At 46.4% G+C, this 16,084-nt stretch overlaps 1 protein-coding gene across 1 annotated transcript in view; it reads left to right on the forward strand.

Annotated features, from left to right (window-relative positions):
* The window catches only part of mms19 (MMS19 homolog, cytosolic iron-sulfur assembly component), a 45,127-nt gene that overhangs the window by 7,359 nt on the left and 21,684 nt on the right, over positions 1–16,084 (forward strand). Inside the window, exons 5-13 of the mRNA XM_083787609.1 lie at positions 1,089–1,163; positions 2,675–2,752; positions 4,545–4,683; positions 5,731–5,885; positions 6,474–6,552; positions 7,733–7,821; positions 8,182–8,209; positions 8,415–8,496; positions 9,273–9,370. Coding sequence (XP_083643735.1) covers positions 1,089–1,163; positions 2,675–2,752; positions 4,545–4,683; positions 5,731–5,885; positions 6,474–6,552; positions 7,733–7,821; positions 8,182–8,209; positions 8,415–8,496; positions 9,273–9,370 — 823 coding nt within the window. The remainder of the gene's footprint in view (positions 1–1,088; positions 1,164–2,674; positions 2,753–4,544; positions 4,684–5,730; positions 5,886–6,473; positions 6,553–7,732; positions 7,822–8,181; positions 8,210–8,414; positions 8,497–9,272; positions 9,371–16,084) is intronic.

A 16,084-nucleotide genomic window follows, 5' to 3' on the forward strand; every position in this document is an offset into this window, starting at 1 on the left:
TGTTCTTCTGTGTCAGTCGCTCTTCGATTTTTCAAAAATAGCAGACCTACAAGCTCGTAGCGCGCCACTCGGTGGCGCGCTATGAGCTTGTAGATCTGCTATTTTTCAATAGCTAAAGCATAACATAGTGCTAACACCAATGAATGGAGAATTTACGTCATATCTGTCTGAGCAAATGGGTATTTTCGTAAACATTACATTCCCATTGACAATGAACGGAGATCTCACTTCATGATGTATGATGAGAGCGCCTCTCACTTCACACGGGTGTGATAAAAAAAAAAAAAAAAGTTATATTTCATTTACATTTTCTCCCTAGTTATTACTAGACCATTACAGTGCGTACCTGAAGAATTCAGTGAATGTTGACAACATGTTAGGCTTGGCATCTTTCAAATTAATCACTAAATGGGAAAATGTGCTAATGATTATGTCAGTTTATAAATAAATAAGCAATTATTTATAGCAGAGCTTGTACATTCATTGATTGATTGAATACTTTAGTAACAGTTTGCAGGGGGGAAAAAAGCACAGGGAAGTACAGTTCAATACAAGGTCTAATGTTTCCATTACGGTCCTTTGAACTCAATTAACCCATTCTGACCGGGGACCCATTTTGGTGTTAGCATCATGTCGTGCTTTAGCTATTGAAAAATAGCAGATCTACAAGCTTGTAGGTCTGCTATTTTTGAAAAATCGAAGACACTTTTAGAATCTGATCTCAGGTCAGAATGGGTTAATAATGAAACTGTCAGGATGTAATGGACATTTTTAGAATCTGATCTCAGGTCAGAATCCAAACAAGGACCAAGCAGCCCTAAAAAGCTCCAATTTGGCGTTCCACTATAATATGTAGAGGGAAAACCGGCAAAGCGTCATTCCGTGTAATTGTAGATTTGCGCAATGGGCTATTACACAAATATCATATACTGTATATACAAGCTCACAACATGCCACTTTGTGCCGTGCTGCAAGCTTTATACATCTGCTATATTGTTTTGGCGAAAACCACAAACGTTGCATTGTCAGAATGTTGTATAGTGTCTTTCTGTGGCTTAAACTCTCTCTCTCTCTCTAATCTCGGCCAGTTCCTGTTGCCTCTGATCATAGAGAAACTGGACTCTGACGTTCAGACCGCCAAAGTGGACTCCCTGCTGACCCTGGTGAGAAACCCCCTCCACCGCAACCCCCTCCACCGCAACCCCCTCCACCGCAACCCCCTCCACCGCAACCCCCTCCACCGCAACCCCCTCCACCGCAACCCCCTCCACCGCAACCCCCTCCACCGCAACCCCCTCCACCGCAACCCCCTCCACCGCAACCACCTCCACCGCAACCCCCTCCACCGCAACCACCTCCACCGCAACCCCCTCCACCGTAACCCCCTCCACCGCAACCCCCTCCACCGCAACCACCTCCACCGCAACCCCCTCCACCGCAACCCCCTCCACCGCAACCCCCTCCACCGCAACCCCCTCCACCGCAACCCCCTCCACCGCAAACCCCCTCCACCGCAACCCCCTCCACCGCAACCCCCTCCACCGCAACCCCCTCCACCGCAACCCCCTCCACCGCAACCCCCTCCACCGCAAACCCCTCCACCGCAACCACCTCCACCGCAACCCCCTCGTGTTTTACTGTAACATCAGCACTGGACCCCCCCCCCCCGCACCTACGCACTACTATTTGCTGACTGTACCTGGTGACGGTGGACGGTGGTGGCCTAGGGGTAGGGTTGCCAGTTGGATCCCTGTGGGCTCCCCCAGAGTTAGTGTCAAAGTGTCCCTGAGCAAGACTCTGATCCCCTAATTGTCTCCACCAGGCCGAAGGCATGTGGGGAGAGTATGTTTTGCACTCCGTCCGTCCGTGTGTCCGTCCGTCCGTGTGTCCGTCCGTCCGTGTGTCCGTGTGTGTGTCCGTGAACAGCTAATCTCGGCCACCGTTAACCCGGTCAATGCCACATTTTGCACACACACTCCCTGGATGCCAACGATGAACCTCTGCCCCAAACTTTCCAGAACGGCCTGTTATAGCGCCACCAGGAGGCCGCTTTGTGCAAAACAAGTTTTTGCACAGTACACCTACAGATTTTGTCCAAACATCACGCAAATTGGTACACAGTCTCTCTAGAGCCATTCAACCAAACCGGTCTTTCAGATTTCTCACACTCCATCCTGATTGGTTAAGATTGGCTTCCAAAGTTCACAGGAGTGCTCAGTTTCAAACAAAATGCTGCAAATCATGAACACATCGCGTGATTTCTGTGAAATTGTGCACCCACATTCCCACTAGGCCGAGGACGAAATGCCACATGAACAATTTCAACTCAGCCTCAATGTGGCGCTATAACTGGCCGAAAAGTGTTTTTACCTCTAACTGCACGGATCTGTGGATAACCTGGTGGAGACCTGTGCCCGGAAGGGCACTTTTTCTAGTTGCTCCTGAGGTGCTGGTTGGTGGTGCCTCGAATGCCTTTCCGCAGCCATCGGTGTGTGAATGTGAATGTGTGAATGTGAATGTGTGTGTGAATGTGTGAATGTGAATGTAATGCACAATCTATGTAAAGCGCCTTGGATAAAAGGCTCTGTATAAATGCCCCATTTACCTACACACTGCTAACGATATGCATGTTAGTGGTTAATGTATGACATCATTCCTCTCTGCTTCCTTCCAGGCTGCGTGTGTGGAAACGTACCAACAGCAACACCTGGCCGAGTTCCTACCGGGCCTGTGGGCTTCACTACGCAGAGAGGTAGTGTGTGTGTGCTGTGTGTGTGTGTGTGTGTGTGTGTGCGTGTGTGTGTGTGTGTGTGTGTGTGTGTGTGTGTGTGTGTGTGTGTGTGTGTGTGTGTGTGTGTGTGTGTGTGTGTGTGTGTGTGTGCGTGTGTGTGTGTCTCCCTTCATGTGTTCATCCTGTGTAAACAGCAAGCTGTGTATATTTAGTAACGTTGAATACCTACAAAAAACAAAAAAGTATATTTTACCTGTATTGACACCCATAATACAGATGGCAGGTTGAAAGTGTTTAAAAACAAGGACAGTTCCTTCCCGAACTTTATAAAATCCAACTTTAATGAGTGTTTTTTTCTTTTCATCAGTGCGGAGGTAGTTGTGCGAGTTAATTTGGAATGTATGTTTATTCGTATGCATTGTCAATAAATACTAGACTAAAATGTTAGGAAGGGACTAGTGGACAAGAGATCCAGTATAAGTCATTTTACACTTGGTTGCATGCTGAAAATAGCAGATCTACAGTGAGCTTGTAGATCGGCTATTTTCAAGTGTAAAAACACTCATTACGACGGCATCATTCAAGACCCGCCAAAATACATTTTAGTCGACTAAATCAACTGTAGATTTAGTCGACTAAAATCATATGACATTTAGTCGACTAAAACTACAATTTACAATTTACAATTTAGGCATTTAGCAGACGCTCTTAATCCAGAGCGACTTACATTTAAGCAAGAACAAAAGCATGGGAATACATCACATAAAAGCATTTATCATGAAACATGCGTAAGCTAAGAAAGTAACAGTGGAATATCTATATAATGAAACTATACAGTAACAGTGGAATATCTATATAATGAAACTATACATACACTACATATAAACTATACATATTTACTACTATGCTATACATATGTACTATGGCGTGCTATGACTATATACAATACAATAAAACTAGACTAACACTTAAGACATTCCAGGTGACTAAAATGTGACTAAAACTAAATGAAGTTTCAGTCCAAAGACTATGACTAAACTAAAATAGAAATTTGCTGCCAAAAACAACACTGTTACTAATTTCGAGAATAAATAAAACTTGAATGAACTTTGCCACTCGATTTGCCGCTCACTCTATGCATACGCATGCTATTCAGTATTTTATCTGTGACGTGAGCGCCCCCTCCTGAGATACTTCCGGGTCCTACTTTTGTGTCGCTTTTGTGTCCCCATGGAGTTATACTGTGACGCTCCGTCGGACTAAATCTGAGACGAAAGTCTCATTTTACCGCTTTCCTCGCAACAACAAAGCTGCGCTGCTCTCCAAAATCTGGCTGTGACAGGCCGTCTGCCCCACATGGAATACTATCGCTATTTTATTTGATTGTGTCAACTAAATCCTCATTAATGCAAACTAGATTCAACATACTCAAGCCTGCACACATTGTAAATATCCCCCGAAATATTTTACCGAGCAAATGGACTGTTGCCACCTTCAATAATAATGATAATAATAGTCTTTATTGTCTCCACATCATATATTTTTGTTGTCATGGACACTTGTACAAAACATTAATAATTCTACTCGAGTTGGAAGCATTAAGACCCATTTTAACCCTCTATGGCTTCCTTTCTGAAAAATAACGTCAATTTAAAAAGATTCACGCGTTTAGATATTCTATTTACAATGGGATGCGGACGGGAGCTGGTGCCACTTGGACCTGGACGTAACGTAGCACTACAAAATGACGTCGGACTTAAATACTGAATTGTTGTGTGTGTGTGTGTGTGTGTGTGTGTGTGTGTGCGTGCAGGTGTTCCAGACCACCAGTGAGAAGGTGGAGTCTGCGGGCCTGGCGGCGCTGGCGGCCATCACCTCCTGCCTGTCCCGCTCCGTCCTCAGCTCCGACTCCGAGGACGGCCTGAGCGTCTTCCTCCAGCTCGTCCTCAGCGGTATATATATCCCATTCTGACCTGAGATCAGATTCATACGAGGTTTTCCACTGGACACACACTGGTCTGATTAAACCCATTCTGACCTGAGATCAGATTCTAAAAAATGTCAGTCGTTCTTCGATTTTTTTCTAAAATAGCAGACCTACAAGCTCGTATCGCGCCACTCGGTGGCGCGATATGAGCTTGTAGATCTGCTATTTTTCAATAGCTAAAGCATAACATGATGCTGACACCAAAATGGGTGCCCGGTCAGAATGGGATATACGACCGTCACTCAGACCCCCCTTTTCCACCGGCTGGGAAACGTATCATTGAGGCTCTCGCTCCTCGCCAATGTTATTTAGAGGGGAACCCCTTTTTGTGTTAGCATTATGTTGCGCTTTAGCTATTGGAAAAATAGCAGATCTACAAGCTCGTATAGCTTGTAGGTCTGCTATTTTAGGAAGAACGAAGGACAACGACTGACATGGAAACATAGCTTTTTCAGAAAACTGTCATTGATTTGGACGCCTTTTTTTTTTTCAATCGACCTCAGTCCAACATGGGTTAAACTCTCGGTCGATCGGCAGCTCCATGTTCGACTGGCCTTCCCTTCAGCCACAATGCATTGGAAAAGGTGGGGGCCGGAGCATTCGTGGTCCTTTTTTAGGCGTATTCTATTTCAGAGAACAAAGCGACCGTGTTCAGTGGCTTAATAGCAACACCCCGTGACCGCCGATTAAAATATGAACGCTTCTAAAGACTCTTAGTTAGTGACTGCTGCGACGCGTTTCGATGACCGTGGCCATTAGTGTTTCGGTGCGTCAGAGAGGCGGGTCTAGCGCTAGCTAGGGCGCTAGCGTTCTATGAGTTAATATAGGTATGGTTTCGCACACTCAATTCATAATTCATTTCCAATTTTTCGAGCTCTGGCTCATGGACCTTATAAGAACCACAAAGAAGTGAACCGGGCCTTGATCTGAAAAGGGTTGAAAACCACCGCTATATATTAGATTGTGGCGTGACGTTGTGGGCGTGTTTGTTTTCTGTCGTTTTAATTTGCAGACTGCAAGCATCACCTGGCCGAGCCGGACCACAAGCTGGTGTGGCCCAGCGCCAAGCTGCTGCAGGCGGCCTCTAGCACCTCCTACAGGGCCAGCCACCTCATGACGGCCGCCGTCATCCCCTCCCTCGTAGAGCAGTACCACACCAGGACACAGGTGGTCCAAATCATCTCGTTTTGAAACGTCCAAAACGACGGCATTTTCCAATTTGTTTATATTTTGTTTCCTGAGAGGCACATTGAGCTTGTCTGTGTGTGTGTCTGTGTGTGTCTGTGTGTGTGTGTGTGTGTGTGTGTGTGTGTGTGTGAAATCTCATTAAACCAGTGATTTTATTGAACGATTGTACTGTAGGTCCTATGCTTTAAATTGGGCATGTTGTTAACATGTTGTTAACATGTTCTTCTCTCTCTCTCTCTGTGCAGTGCTCCCAGAGGGCATGTTGTTAACATGTTCTTCTCTCTCTCTCTCTGTGCAGTGCTCCCAGAGGGCATGTTGTTAACATGTTCTTCTCTCTCTCTCTCTGTGCAGTGCTCCCAGAGGGCATGTTGTTAACATGTTCTTCTCTCTCTCTCTCTGTGCAGTGCTCCCAGAGGGCATGTTGTTAACATGTTCTTCTCTCTCTCTCTCTCTGTGCAGTGCTCCCAGAGGGCATGTTGTTAACATGTTCTTCTCTCTCTCTCTCTCTCTGTGCAGTGCTCCCAGAGGGCATGTTGTTAACATGTTCTTCTCTCTCTCTCTGTGCAGTGCTCCCAGAGGCGGACGGTGCTGGACGTGTTGCAGGGCTTCATTCAGCCGCTCAAAAACATCCCAGCGGCGGAGGAAGGTGACTGTGGCAGTGATTTACTTAAATGTGGATGGAGATCTAGTAATATGGCACCAAAGTCAGCAGTTATAATTCAATTAGTTTTCTATGAAAATGAAGCCTGTCATGTGTGACAGCTGGCCTCTTGATTAATCTCAGCTGTGTGGTTGCGTAATTACTTTTGTCCTCTCTCTCTCTCTCTGTCTCTCTCTCTCTCTCTGTCTCTCTCTCTCTCTCTGTCTCTCTCTCTCTCTCTCTCTCTGTCTCTGTCTCTCTCTCTCTCTCTCTGTCTCTGTCTCTGTCTCTGTCTCTGTCTCTGTCTCTGTCTCTGTCTCTGTCTCTGTCTCTCTCTCTCTCTCTGTCTCTGTCTCTCTCTCTCTGTCTCTCTCTCTGTCTCTGTCTCTCTCTCTCTCTCTCTCTCTGTCTCTGTCTCTGTCTCTGTCTCTGTCTCTGTCTCTCTCTCTCTCTCTGTCTCTGTCTCTCTCTCTCTGTCTCTGTCTCTGTCTCTGTCTCTCTGTCTCTGTCTCTGTCTCTGTCTCTGTCTCTGTCTCTCTCTGTCTCTGTCTCTGTCTCTGTCTCTGTCTCTGTCTCTCTCTGTCTCTGTCTCTCTCTCTGTCTCTGTCTCTGTCTCTGTCTCTGTCTCTGTCTCTGTCTCTGTCTCTGTCTCTGTCTCTGTCTCTGTCTCTCTGTCTCTGTCTCTGTCTCTCTGTCTCTGTCTCTGTCTCTGTCTCTCTCTCTCTCTGTCTCTGTCTCTCTCTCTGTCTCTGTCTCTGTCTCTGTCTCTGTCTCTGTCTCTGTCTCTGTCTCTCTCTCTCTGTCTCTGTCTCTGTCTCTCTGTCTCTGTCTCTGTCTCTGTCTCTCTGTCTCTGTCTCTCTCTCTCTCTCTCTGTCTCTCTGTCTCTGTCTCTGTCTCTGTCTCTGTCTCTGTCTCTGTCTCTGTCTCTCTCTCTGTCTCTGTCTCTGTCTCTGTCTCTGTCTCTCTCTCTGTCTCTCTCTCTCTGTCTCTGTCTCTCTGTCTCTGTCTCTGTCTCTGTCTCTCTGTCTCTGTCTCTGTCTCTGTCTCTGTCTCTCTCTCTCTGTCTCTGTCTCTCTCTCTCTCTCTCTCTCTCTGTCTCTGTCTCTGTCTCTGTCTCTCTGTCTCTGTCTCTCTCTCTCTCTCTCTCTCTCTCTCTCTCTCCCTCTCTCCCCCCCCCATCAATAGAGAGTGTGTTGCTCCCGTTTCGCGAGTCTCTGTGCGCTGTGGTTTTCTCTGCTGTGAACAGCGACGGTCTGAAGATCACAGCCACCAAGGTCCTCAGGGCCCTGGGACAGCACACAGGTGAGTGTCAGTTCAGCCACCAAGGTCCTCACGGCCCTGGGACAGCACACAGGTGAGTGTCAGTCAGCCACCAAGGTCCTCACGGCCCTGGGACAGCACACAGGTGAGTGTCAGTTCAGCCCCCAAGGTCCTCACGGCCCTGGGACAGCACACAGGTGAGTGTCAGTTCAGCCACCAAGGTCCTCACGGCCCTGGGACAGCACACAGGTGAGTGTCAGTCAGCCACCAAGGTCCTCACGGCCCTGGGACAGCACACAGGTGAGTGTCAGCCAGCCACCAAGGTCCTCCTGGCCCTGGGACAGCACACAGGTGAGTGTCAGTCAGCCACCAAGGTCCTCACGGCCCTGGGACAGCACACAGGTGAGATTTCTTTTCTTTGACTCCAGGCCAAGCCTGAGTCAACAGTGGATGATTCATGCCCCTAGTGTCCTCTCGTTGGTGGACAGGAACTTTACCCATCCAATAAGTTGCACCACCACCCGGTATTCATGTGTGTGTGTGTGTGTGTGTGTGTGTGTGTGTGTGTGTGTGTGTGTCTCTCTCTCTCTCTCCCTCTCTCTCTCAGGTCTGTTGATGGATGCTGATGTACAACAGGCCGTAGACCATTTGACCAGACTAATACTGCAGGAGAAGGATGATAAAGTCAGGTTGGCTCTCAGCTCTCTCTCTCTCTCTCTCTCTCTGTACGTTATGCTGAAGAAACAGCTTTCAATTGGCAATCATTGTGTGACCATTTTTGTAGTGTTAAAGTCGTGCTTGTTTTGAGGGCAATGTCCGACCTCACGTCCACGTCCCTCTTACTGTGACTATATGCTTTTAACCACCACACCCCCAATCCGCATCCCCGCTCCTCAAAGACAAAGTCGTACCATTAGTCGCACGCGTTACCCGCTGTGAAATTTGTTCTCCACATTTGACCCATCTCTTGGAGCGGTGAGCCGCAGCGTGAGCCGTGCTCGGGAATCATTAGTTTGATTTGACCCCCCCCCCCCCCCCCCCCAATCCAACCCATTGATGCTGAGTGTCAAGCAGGGAGGCAGTCTTTGGTATGACCTGTGGCAACCTCCCGCTTTCAGGACGGACACTCTAACCACAAGGCACACTATCAGGGGTTTCCAGACCTAAGCGGTTTTGCGCTGCGGACAGAAGAAGCTGTCCGCAGCTTCTTTTTCCGGGTTCTTAGACAGACGGACGGACGACTACCGCGGAGAAGAGCGTTTCCGGGAAGCTGGCCGTCGCGCAAGTTGTCCGCGGAAGTGGAGCATTTTCTCCGTCCACCAGCTGTCTTAAAACCCGGAAAAAAGAAGCGGCAGACAGCCGAGGACGTGCGCAGCTCTTTTGATAGTGTGGCAGTACCCCTCCTGGTCCTGATGTTGAGTGTGTGTGTGTGTGTGTGTGTGTGTGTGTGTGTGTGTCCCTCCAGTGTTGCCGTAGTGGAATGTTCCGGGGCCTTGTCCATACAGCACCCAGCAGCCTTCATCTCCATCATGATCCCACAACTTAAAGAACACATCTCCTTAGGTCAGTCCTGTAGGGACCTTCTTAAAGAACACATCTCCTTAGGTCAGTCCTATAGGGACCTTCTTAAAGAACACATCTCCTTAGGTCAGTCCCAGGGACCTTCTTAAAGAACACATCTCCTTAGGTCAGTCCTATAGGGACCTTCTTAAAGAACACATCTCCTTAGGTCAGTCCCAGGGACCTTCTTAAAGAACACATCTCCTTAGGTCAGTCCTATAGGGACCTTCTTAAAGAACACATCTCCTTAGGTCAGTCCTATAGGGACCTTCTTAAAGAACACATCTCCTTAGGTCAGTCCTATAGGGACCTTCTTAAAGAACACATCTCCTTAGGTCAGTCCTGTAGGGACCTTCTTAAAGAACACATCTCCTTAGGTCAGTCCTATAGGGACCTTCTTAAAGAACACATCTCCTTAGGTCAGTCCCATAGGGACCTTCTTAAAGAACACATCTCCTTAGGTCAGTCCTATAGGGACCTTCTTAAAGAACACATCTCCTTAGGTCAGTCACAGGGACCTTCTTAAAGAACACATCTCCTTAGGTCAGTCCTATAGGGACCTTCTTAAAGAACACATCTCCTTAGGTCAGTCCTATAGGGACCTTCTTAAAGAACACATCTCCTTAGGTCAGTCCTATAGGGACCTTCTTAAAGAACACATCTCCTTAGGTCAGTCCCAGGGACCTTCTTAAAGAACACATCTCCTTAGGTCAGTCCCAGGGACCTTCTTAAAGAACACATCTCCTTAGGTCAGTCCTATAGGGACCTTCTTAAAGAACACATCTCCTTAGGTCAGTCCTATAGGGACCTTCTTAAAGAACACATCTCCTTAGGTCAGTCCTATAGGGACCTTCTTAAAGAACACATCTCCTTAGGTCAGTCCTATAGGGACCTTCTTAAAGAACACATCTCCTTAGGTCAGTCCCAGGGACCTTCTTAAAGAACACATCTCCTTAGGTCAGTCCCAGGGACCTTCTTAAAGAACACATCTCCTTAGGTCAGTCCTATAGGGACCTTCTTAAAGAACACATCTCCTTAGGTCAGTCCTGTAGGGACCTTCTTAAAGAACACATCTCCTTAGGTCAGTCCTATAAGGGACCTTCTTAAAGAACACATCTCCTTAGGTCAGTCCTATAGGGACCTTCTTAAAGAACACATCTCCTTAGGTCAGTCCTATAGGGACCTTCTTAAAGAACACATCTCCTTAGGTCAGTCCTATAGGGACCTTCTTAAAGAACACATCTCCTTAGGTCAGTCCTATAGGGACCTTCTTAAAGAACACATCTCCTTAGGTCAGTCCTATAGGGACCTTCTTAAAGAACACATCTCCTTAGGTCAGTCCTATAGGGACCTTCTTAAAGAACACATCTCCTTAGGTCAGTCCCATAGGGACCTTCTTAAAGAACACATCTCCTTAGGTCAGTCCTATAGGGACCTTCTTAAAGAACACATCTCCTTAGGTCAGTCCCATAGGGACCTTCTTAAAGAACACATCTCCTTAGGTCAGTCCCATAGGGACCTTCTTAAAGAACACATCTCCTTAGGTCAGTCCCAGGGACCTTCCTAAAGAACACATCTCCTTAGGTCAGTCCTATAGGGACCTTCTTAAAGAACACATCTCCTTAGGTCAGTCCTATAGGGACCTTCTTAAAGAACACATCTCCTTAGGTCAGTCCTATAGGGACCTTCTTAAAGAACACATCTCCTTAGGTCAGTCCCAGGGACCTTCTTAAAGAACACATCTCCTTAGGTCAGTCCTATAGGGACCTTCTTAAAGAACACATCTCCTTAGGTCAGTCCTGTAGGGACCTTCTTAAAGAACACATCTCCTTAGGTCAGTCTCAGGGACCTTCTTAAAGAACACATCTCCTTAGGTCAGTCCTATAGGGACCTTCTTAAAGAACACATCTCCTTAGGTCAGTCCCATAGGGACCTTCTTAAAGAACACATCTCCTTAGGTCAGTCCTATAGGGACCTTCTTAAAGAACACATCTCCTTAGGTCAGTCCTATAGGGACCTTCTTAAAGAACACATCTCCTTAGGTCAGTCCCAGGGACCTTCTTAAAGAACACATCTCCTTAGGTCAGTCCTATAGGGACCTTCTTAAAGAACACATCTCCTTAGGTCAGTCCTATAGGGACCTTCTTAAAGAACACATCTCCTTAGGTCAGTCCTGTAGGGACCTTCTTAAAGAACACATCTCCTTAGGTCAGTCTCAGGGACCTTCTTAAAGAACACATCTCCTTAGGTCAGTCCTATAGGGACCTTCTTAAAGAACACATCTCCTTAGGTCAGTCCCAGGGACCTTCTTAAAGAACACATCTCCTTAGGTCAGTCCTATAGGGACCTTCTTAAAGAACACATCTCCTTAGGTCAGTCCTATAAGGACCTTCTTAAAGAACACATCTCCTTAGGTCAGTCCCAGGGACCTTCTTAAAGAACACATCTCCTTAGGTCAGTCCCAGGGACCTTCTTAAAGAACACATCTCCTTAGGTCAGTCCTGTAGGGACCTTCTTAAAGAACACATCTCCTTAGGTCAGTCCTGTAGGGACCTTCTTAAAGAACACATCTCCTTAGGTCAGTCCTGTAGGGACCTTCTTAAAGAACACATCTCCTTAGGTCAGTCCTGTAGGGACCTTCTTAAAGAACACATCTCCTTAGGTCAGTCCTATAGGGACCTTCTTAAAGAACACATCTCCTTAGGTCAGTCCTATAGGGACCTTCTTAAAGAACACATCTCCTTAGGTCAGTCCTATAGGGACCTTCTTAAAGAACACATCTCCTTAGGTCAGTCCTATAGGGACCTTCTTAAAGAACACATCTCCTTAGGTCAGTCCTGTAGGGACCTTCTTAAAGAACACATCTCCTTAGGTCAGTCTCAGGGACCTTCTTAAAGAACACATCTCCTTAGGTCAGTCCTATAGGGACCTTCTTAAAGAACACATCTCCTTAGGTCAGTCCTATAGGGACCTTCTTAAAGAACACATCTCCTTAGGTCAGTCACAGGGACCTTCTTAAAGAACACATCTCCTTAGGTCAGTCCTATAGGGACCTTCTTAAAGAACACATCTCCTTAGGTCAGTCTCAGGGACCTTCTTAAAGAACACATCTCCTTAGGTCAGTCCTATAGGGACCTTCTTAAAGAACACATCTCCTTAGGTCAGTCCCATAGGGACCTTCTTAAAGAACACATCTCCTTAGGTCAGTCCTATAGGGACCTTCTTAAAGAACACATCTCCTTAGGTCAGTCACAGGGACCTTCTTAAAGAACACATCTCCTTAGGTCAGTCCTATAGGGACCTTCTTAAAGAACACATCTCCTTAGGTCAGTCCCATAGGGACCTTCTTAAAGAACACATCTCCTTAGGTCAGTCCTGTAGGGACCTTCTTAAAGAACACATCTCCTTAGGTCAGTCCTGTAGGGACCTTCTTAAAGAACACATCTCCTTAGGTCAGTCCTGTAGGGACCTTCTTAAAGAACACATCTCCTTAGGTCAGTCCTATAGGGACCTTCTTAAAGAACACATCTCCTTAGGTCAGTCACAGGGACCTTCTTAAAGAACACATCTCCTTAGGTCAGTCCTATAGGGACCTTCTTAAAGAACACATCTCCTTAGGTCAGTCACAGGGACCTTCTTAAAGAACACATCTCCTTAGGTCAGTCCTATAGGGACCTTCTTAAAGAACACATCTCCTTAGGTCAGTCCTATAGGGACCTTCTTAAAGAACACATCTCCTTAGGTCAGTCCTATAGGGACCTTCTTAAAGAACACATCTCCTTAGGTCAGTCCTATAGGGACCTTCTTAAAGAACACATCTCCTTAGGTCAGTCCTGTAGGGACCTTCTTAAAGAACACATCTCCTTAGGTCAGTCCTATAGGGACCTTCTTAAAGAACACATCTCCTTAGGTCAGTCCTATAGGGACCTTCTTAAAGAACACATCTCCTTAGGTCAGTCCTATAGGGACCTTCTTAAAGAACACATCTCCTTAGGTCAGTCCTATAGGGACCTTCTTAAAGAACACATCTCCTTAGGTCAGTCCTATAGGGACCTTCTTAAAGAACACATCTCCTTAGGTCAGTCCCAGGGACCTTCTTAAAGAACACATCTCCTTAGGTCAGTCCCAGGGACCTTCTTAAAGAACACATCTCCTTAGGTCAGTCCTATAGGGACCTTCTTAAAGAACACATCTCCTTAGGTCAGTCCCAGGGACCTTCTTAAAGAACACATCTCCTTAGGTCAGTCCCATAGGGACCTTCTTAAAGAACACATCTCCTTAGGTCAGTCCTATAGGGACCTTCTTAAAGAACACATCTCCTTAGGTCAGTCCCAGGGACCTTCTTAAAGAACACATCTCCTTAGGTCAGTCCTATAGGGACCTTCTTAAAGAACACATCTCCTTAGGTCAGTCCCATAGGGACCTTCTTAAAGAACACATCTCCTTAGGTCAGTCCCAGGGACCTTCTTAAAGAACACATCTCCTTAGGTCAGTCCTATAGGGACCTTCTTAAAGAACACATCTCCTTAGGTCAGTCCCAGGGACCTTCTTAAAGAACACATCTCCTTAGGTCAGTCCCATAGGGACCTTCTTAAAGAACACATCTCCTTAGGTCAGTCCCAGGGACCTTCTTAAAGAACACATCTCCTTAGGTCAGTCCTATAGGGACCTTCTTAAAGAACACATCTCCTTAGGTCAGTCCTATAGGGACCTTCTTAAAGAACACATCTCCTTAGGTCAGTCCTATAGGGACCTTCTTAAAGAACACATCTCCTTAGGTCAGTCCTATAGGGACCTTCTTAAAGAACACATCTCCTTAGGTCAGTCCCAGGGACCTTCTTAAAGAACACATCTCCTTAGGTCAGTCCTATAGGGGACCTTCTTAAAGAACACATCTCCTTAGGTCAGTCCTACAGGGACCTTCTTAAAGAACACATCTCCTTAGGTCAGTCCCATAGGGACCTTCTTAAAGAACACATCTCCTTAGGTCAGTCCCATAGGGACCTTCTTAAAGAACACATCTCCTTAGGTCAGTCCTGTAGGGACCTTCTTAAAGAACACATCTCCTTAGGTCAGTCCTGTAGGGACCTTCTTAAAGAACACATCTCCTTAGGTCAGTCACAGGGACCTTCTTAAAGAACACATCTCCTTAGGTCAGTCCTATAGGGACCTTCTTAAAGAACACATCTCCTTAGGTCAGTCCTATAGGGACCTTCTTAAAGAACACATCTCCTTAGGTCAGTCCTGTAGGGACCTTCTTAAAGAACACATCTCCTTAGGTCAGTCCCATAGGGACCTTCTTAAAGAACACATCTCCTTAGGTCAGTCCTATAGGGACCTTCTTAAAGAACACATCTCCTTAGGTCAGTCCTATAGGGACCTTCTTAAAGAACACATCTCCTTAGGTCAGTCCTGTAGGGACCTTCTTAAAGAACACATCTCCTTAGGTCAGTCCTATAGGGACCTTCTTAAAGAACACATCTCCTTAGGTCAGTCCCAGGGACCTTCTTAAAGAACACATCTCCTTAGGTCAGTCCCAGGGACCTTCTTAAAGAACACATCTCCTTAGGTCAGTCCTGTAGGGACCTTCTTAAAGAACACATCTCCTTAGGTCAGTCCTATAGGGACCTTCTTAAAGAACACATCTCCTTAGGTCAGTCCTATAGGGACCTTCTTAAAGAACACATCTCCTTAGGTCAGTCCCAGGGACCTTCTTAAAGAACACATCTCCTTAGGTCAGTCCCAGGGACCTTCTTAAAGAACACATCTCCTTAGGTCAGTCCTATAGGGACCTTCTTAAAGAACACATCTCCTTAGGTCAGTCCTATAGGGACCTTCTTAAAGAACACATCTCCTTAGGTCAGTCCTATAGGGACCTTCTTAAAGAACACATCTCCTTAGGTCAGTCCTGTAGGGACCTTCTTAAAGAACACATCTCCTTAGGTCAGTCCTATAGGGACCTTCTTAAAGAACACATCTCCTTAGGTCAGTCCCAGGGACCTTCTTAAAGAACACATCTCCTTAGGTCAGTCCTGTAGGGACCTTCTTAAAGAACACATCTCCTTAGGTCAGTCCCATAGGGACCTTCTTAAAGAACACATCTCCTTAGGTCAGTCCTATAGGGACCTTCTTAAAGAACACATCTCCTTAGGTCAGTCCTATAGGGACCTTCTTAAAGAACACATCTCCTTAGGTCAGTCACAGGGACCTTCTTAAAGAACACATCTCCTTAGGTCAGTCCTATAGGGACCTTCTTAAAGAACACATCTCCTTAGGTCAGTCACAGGGACCTTCTTAAAGAACACATCTCCTTAGGTCAGTCACAGGGACCTTCTTAAAGAACACATCTCCTTAGGTCAGTCACAGGGACCTTCTTAAAGAACACATCTCCTTAGGTCAGTCACAGGGACCTTCTTAAAGAACACATCTCCTTAGGTCAGTCCTATAGGGACCTTCTTAAAGAACACATCTCCTTAGGTCAGTCCTATAGGGACCTTCTTAAAGAACACATCTCCTTAGGTCAGTCCCAGGGACCTTCTTAAAGAACACATCTCCTTAGGTCAGTCCCATAGGGACCTTCTTAAAGAACACATCTCCTTAGGTCAGTCCTATAGGGACCTTCTTAAAGAACACATCTCCTTAGGTCAGTCCCAGGGACCTTCTTAAAGAACACATCTCCTTAGGTCAGTCCTATAGGGACCTTCTTAAAGAACACAT

This window comes from Protomyctophum parallelum, assembly GCF_964188405.1.
Source record: "Protomyctophum parallelum genome assembly, chromosome: 17".
Classification (NCBI taxonomy): domain Eukaryota; kingdom Metazoa; phylum Chordata; class Actinopteri; order Myctophiformes; family Myctophidae; genus Protomyctophum; species Protomyctophum parallelum.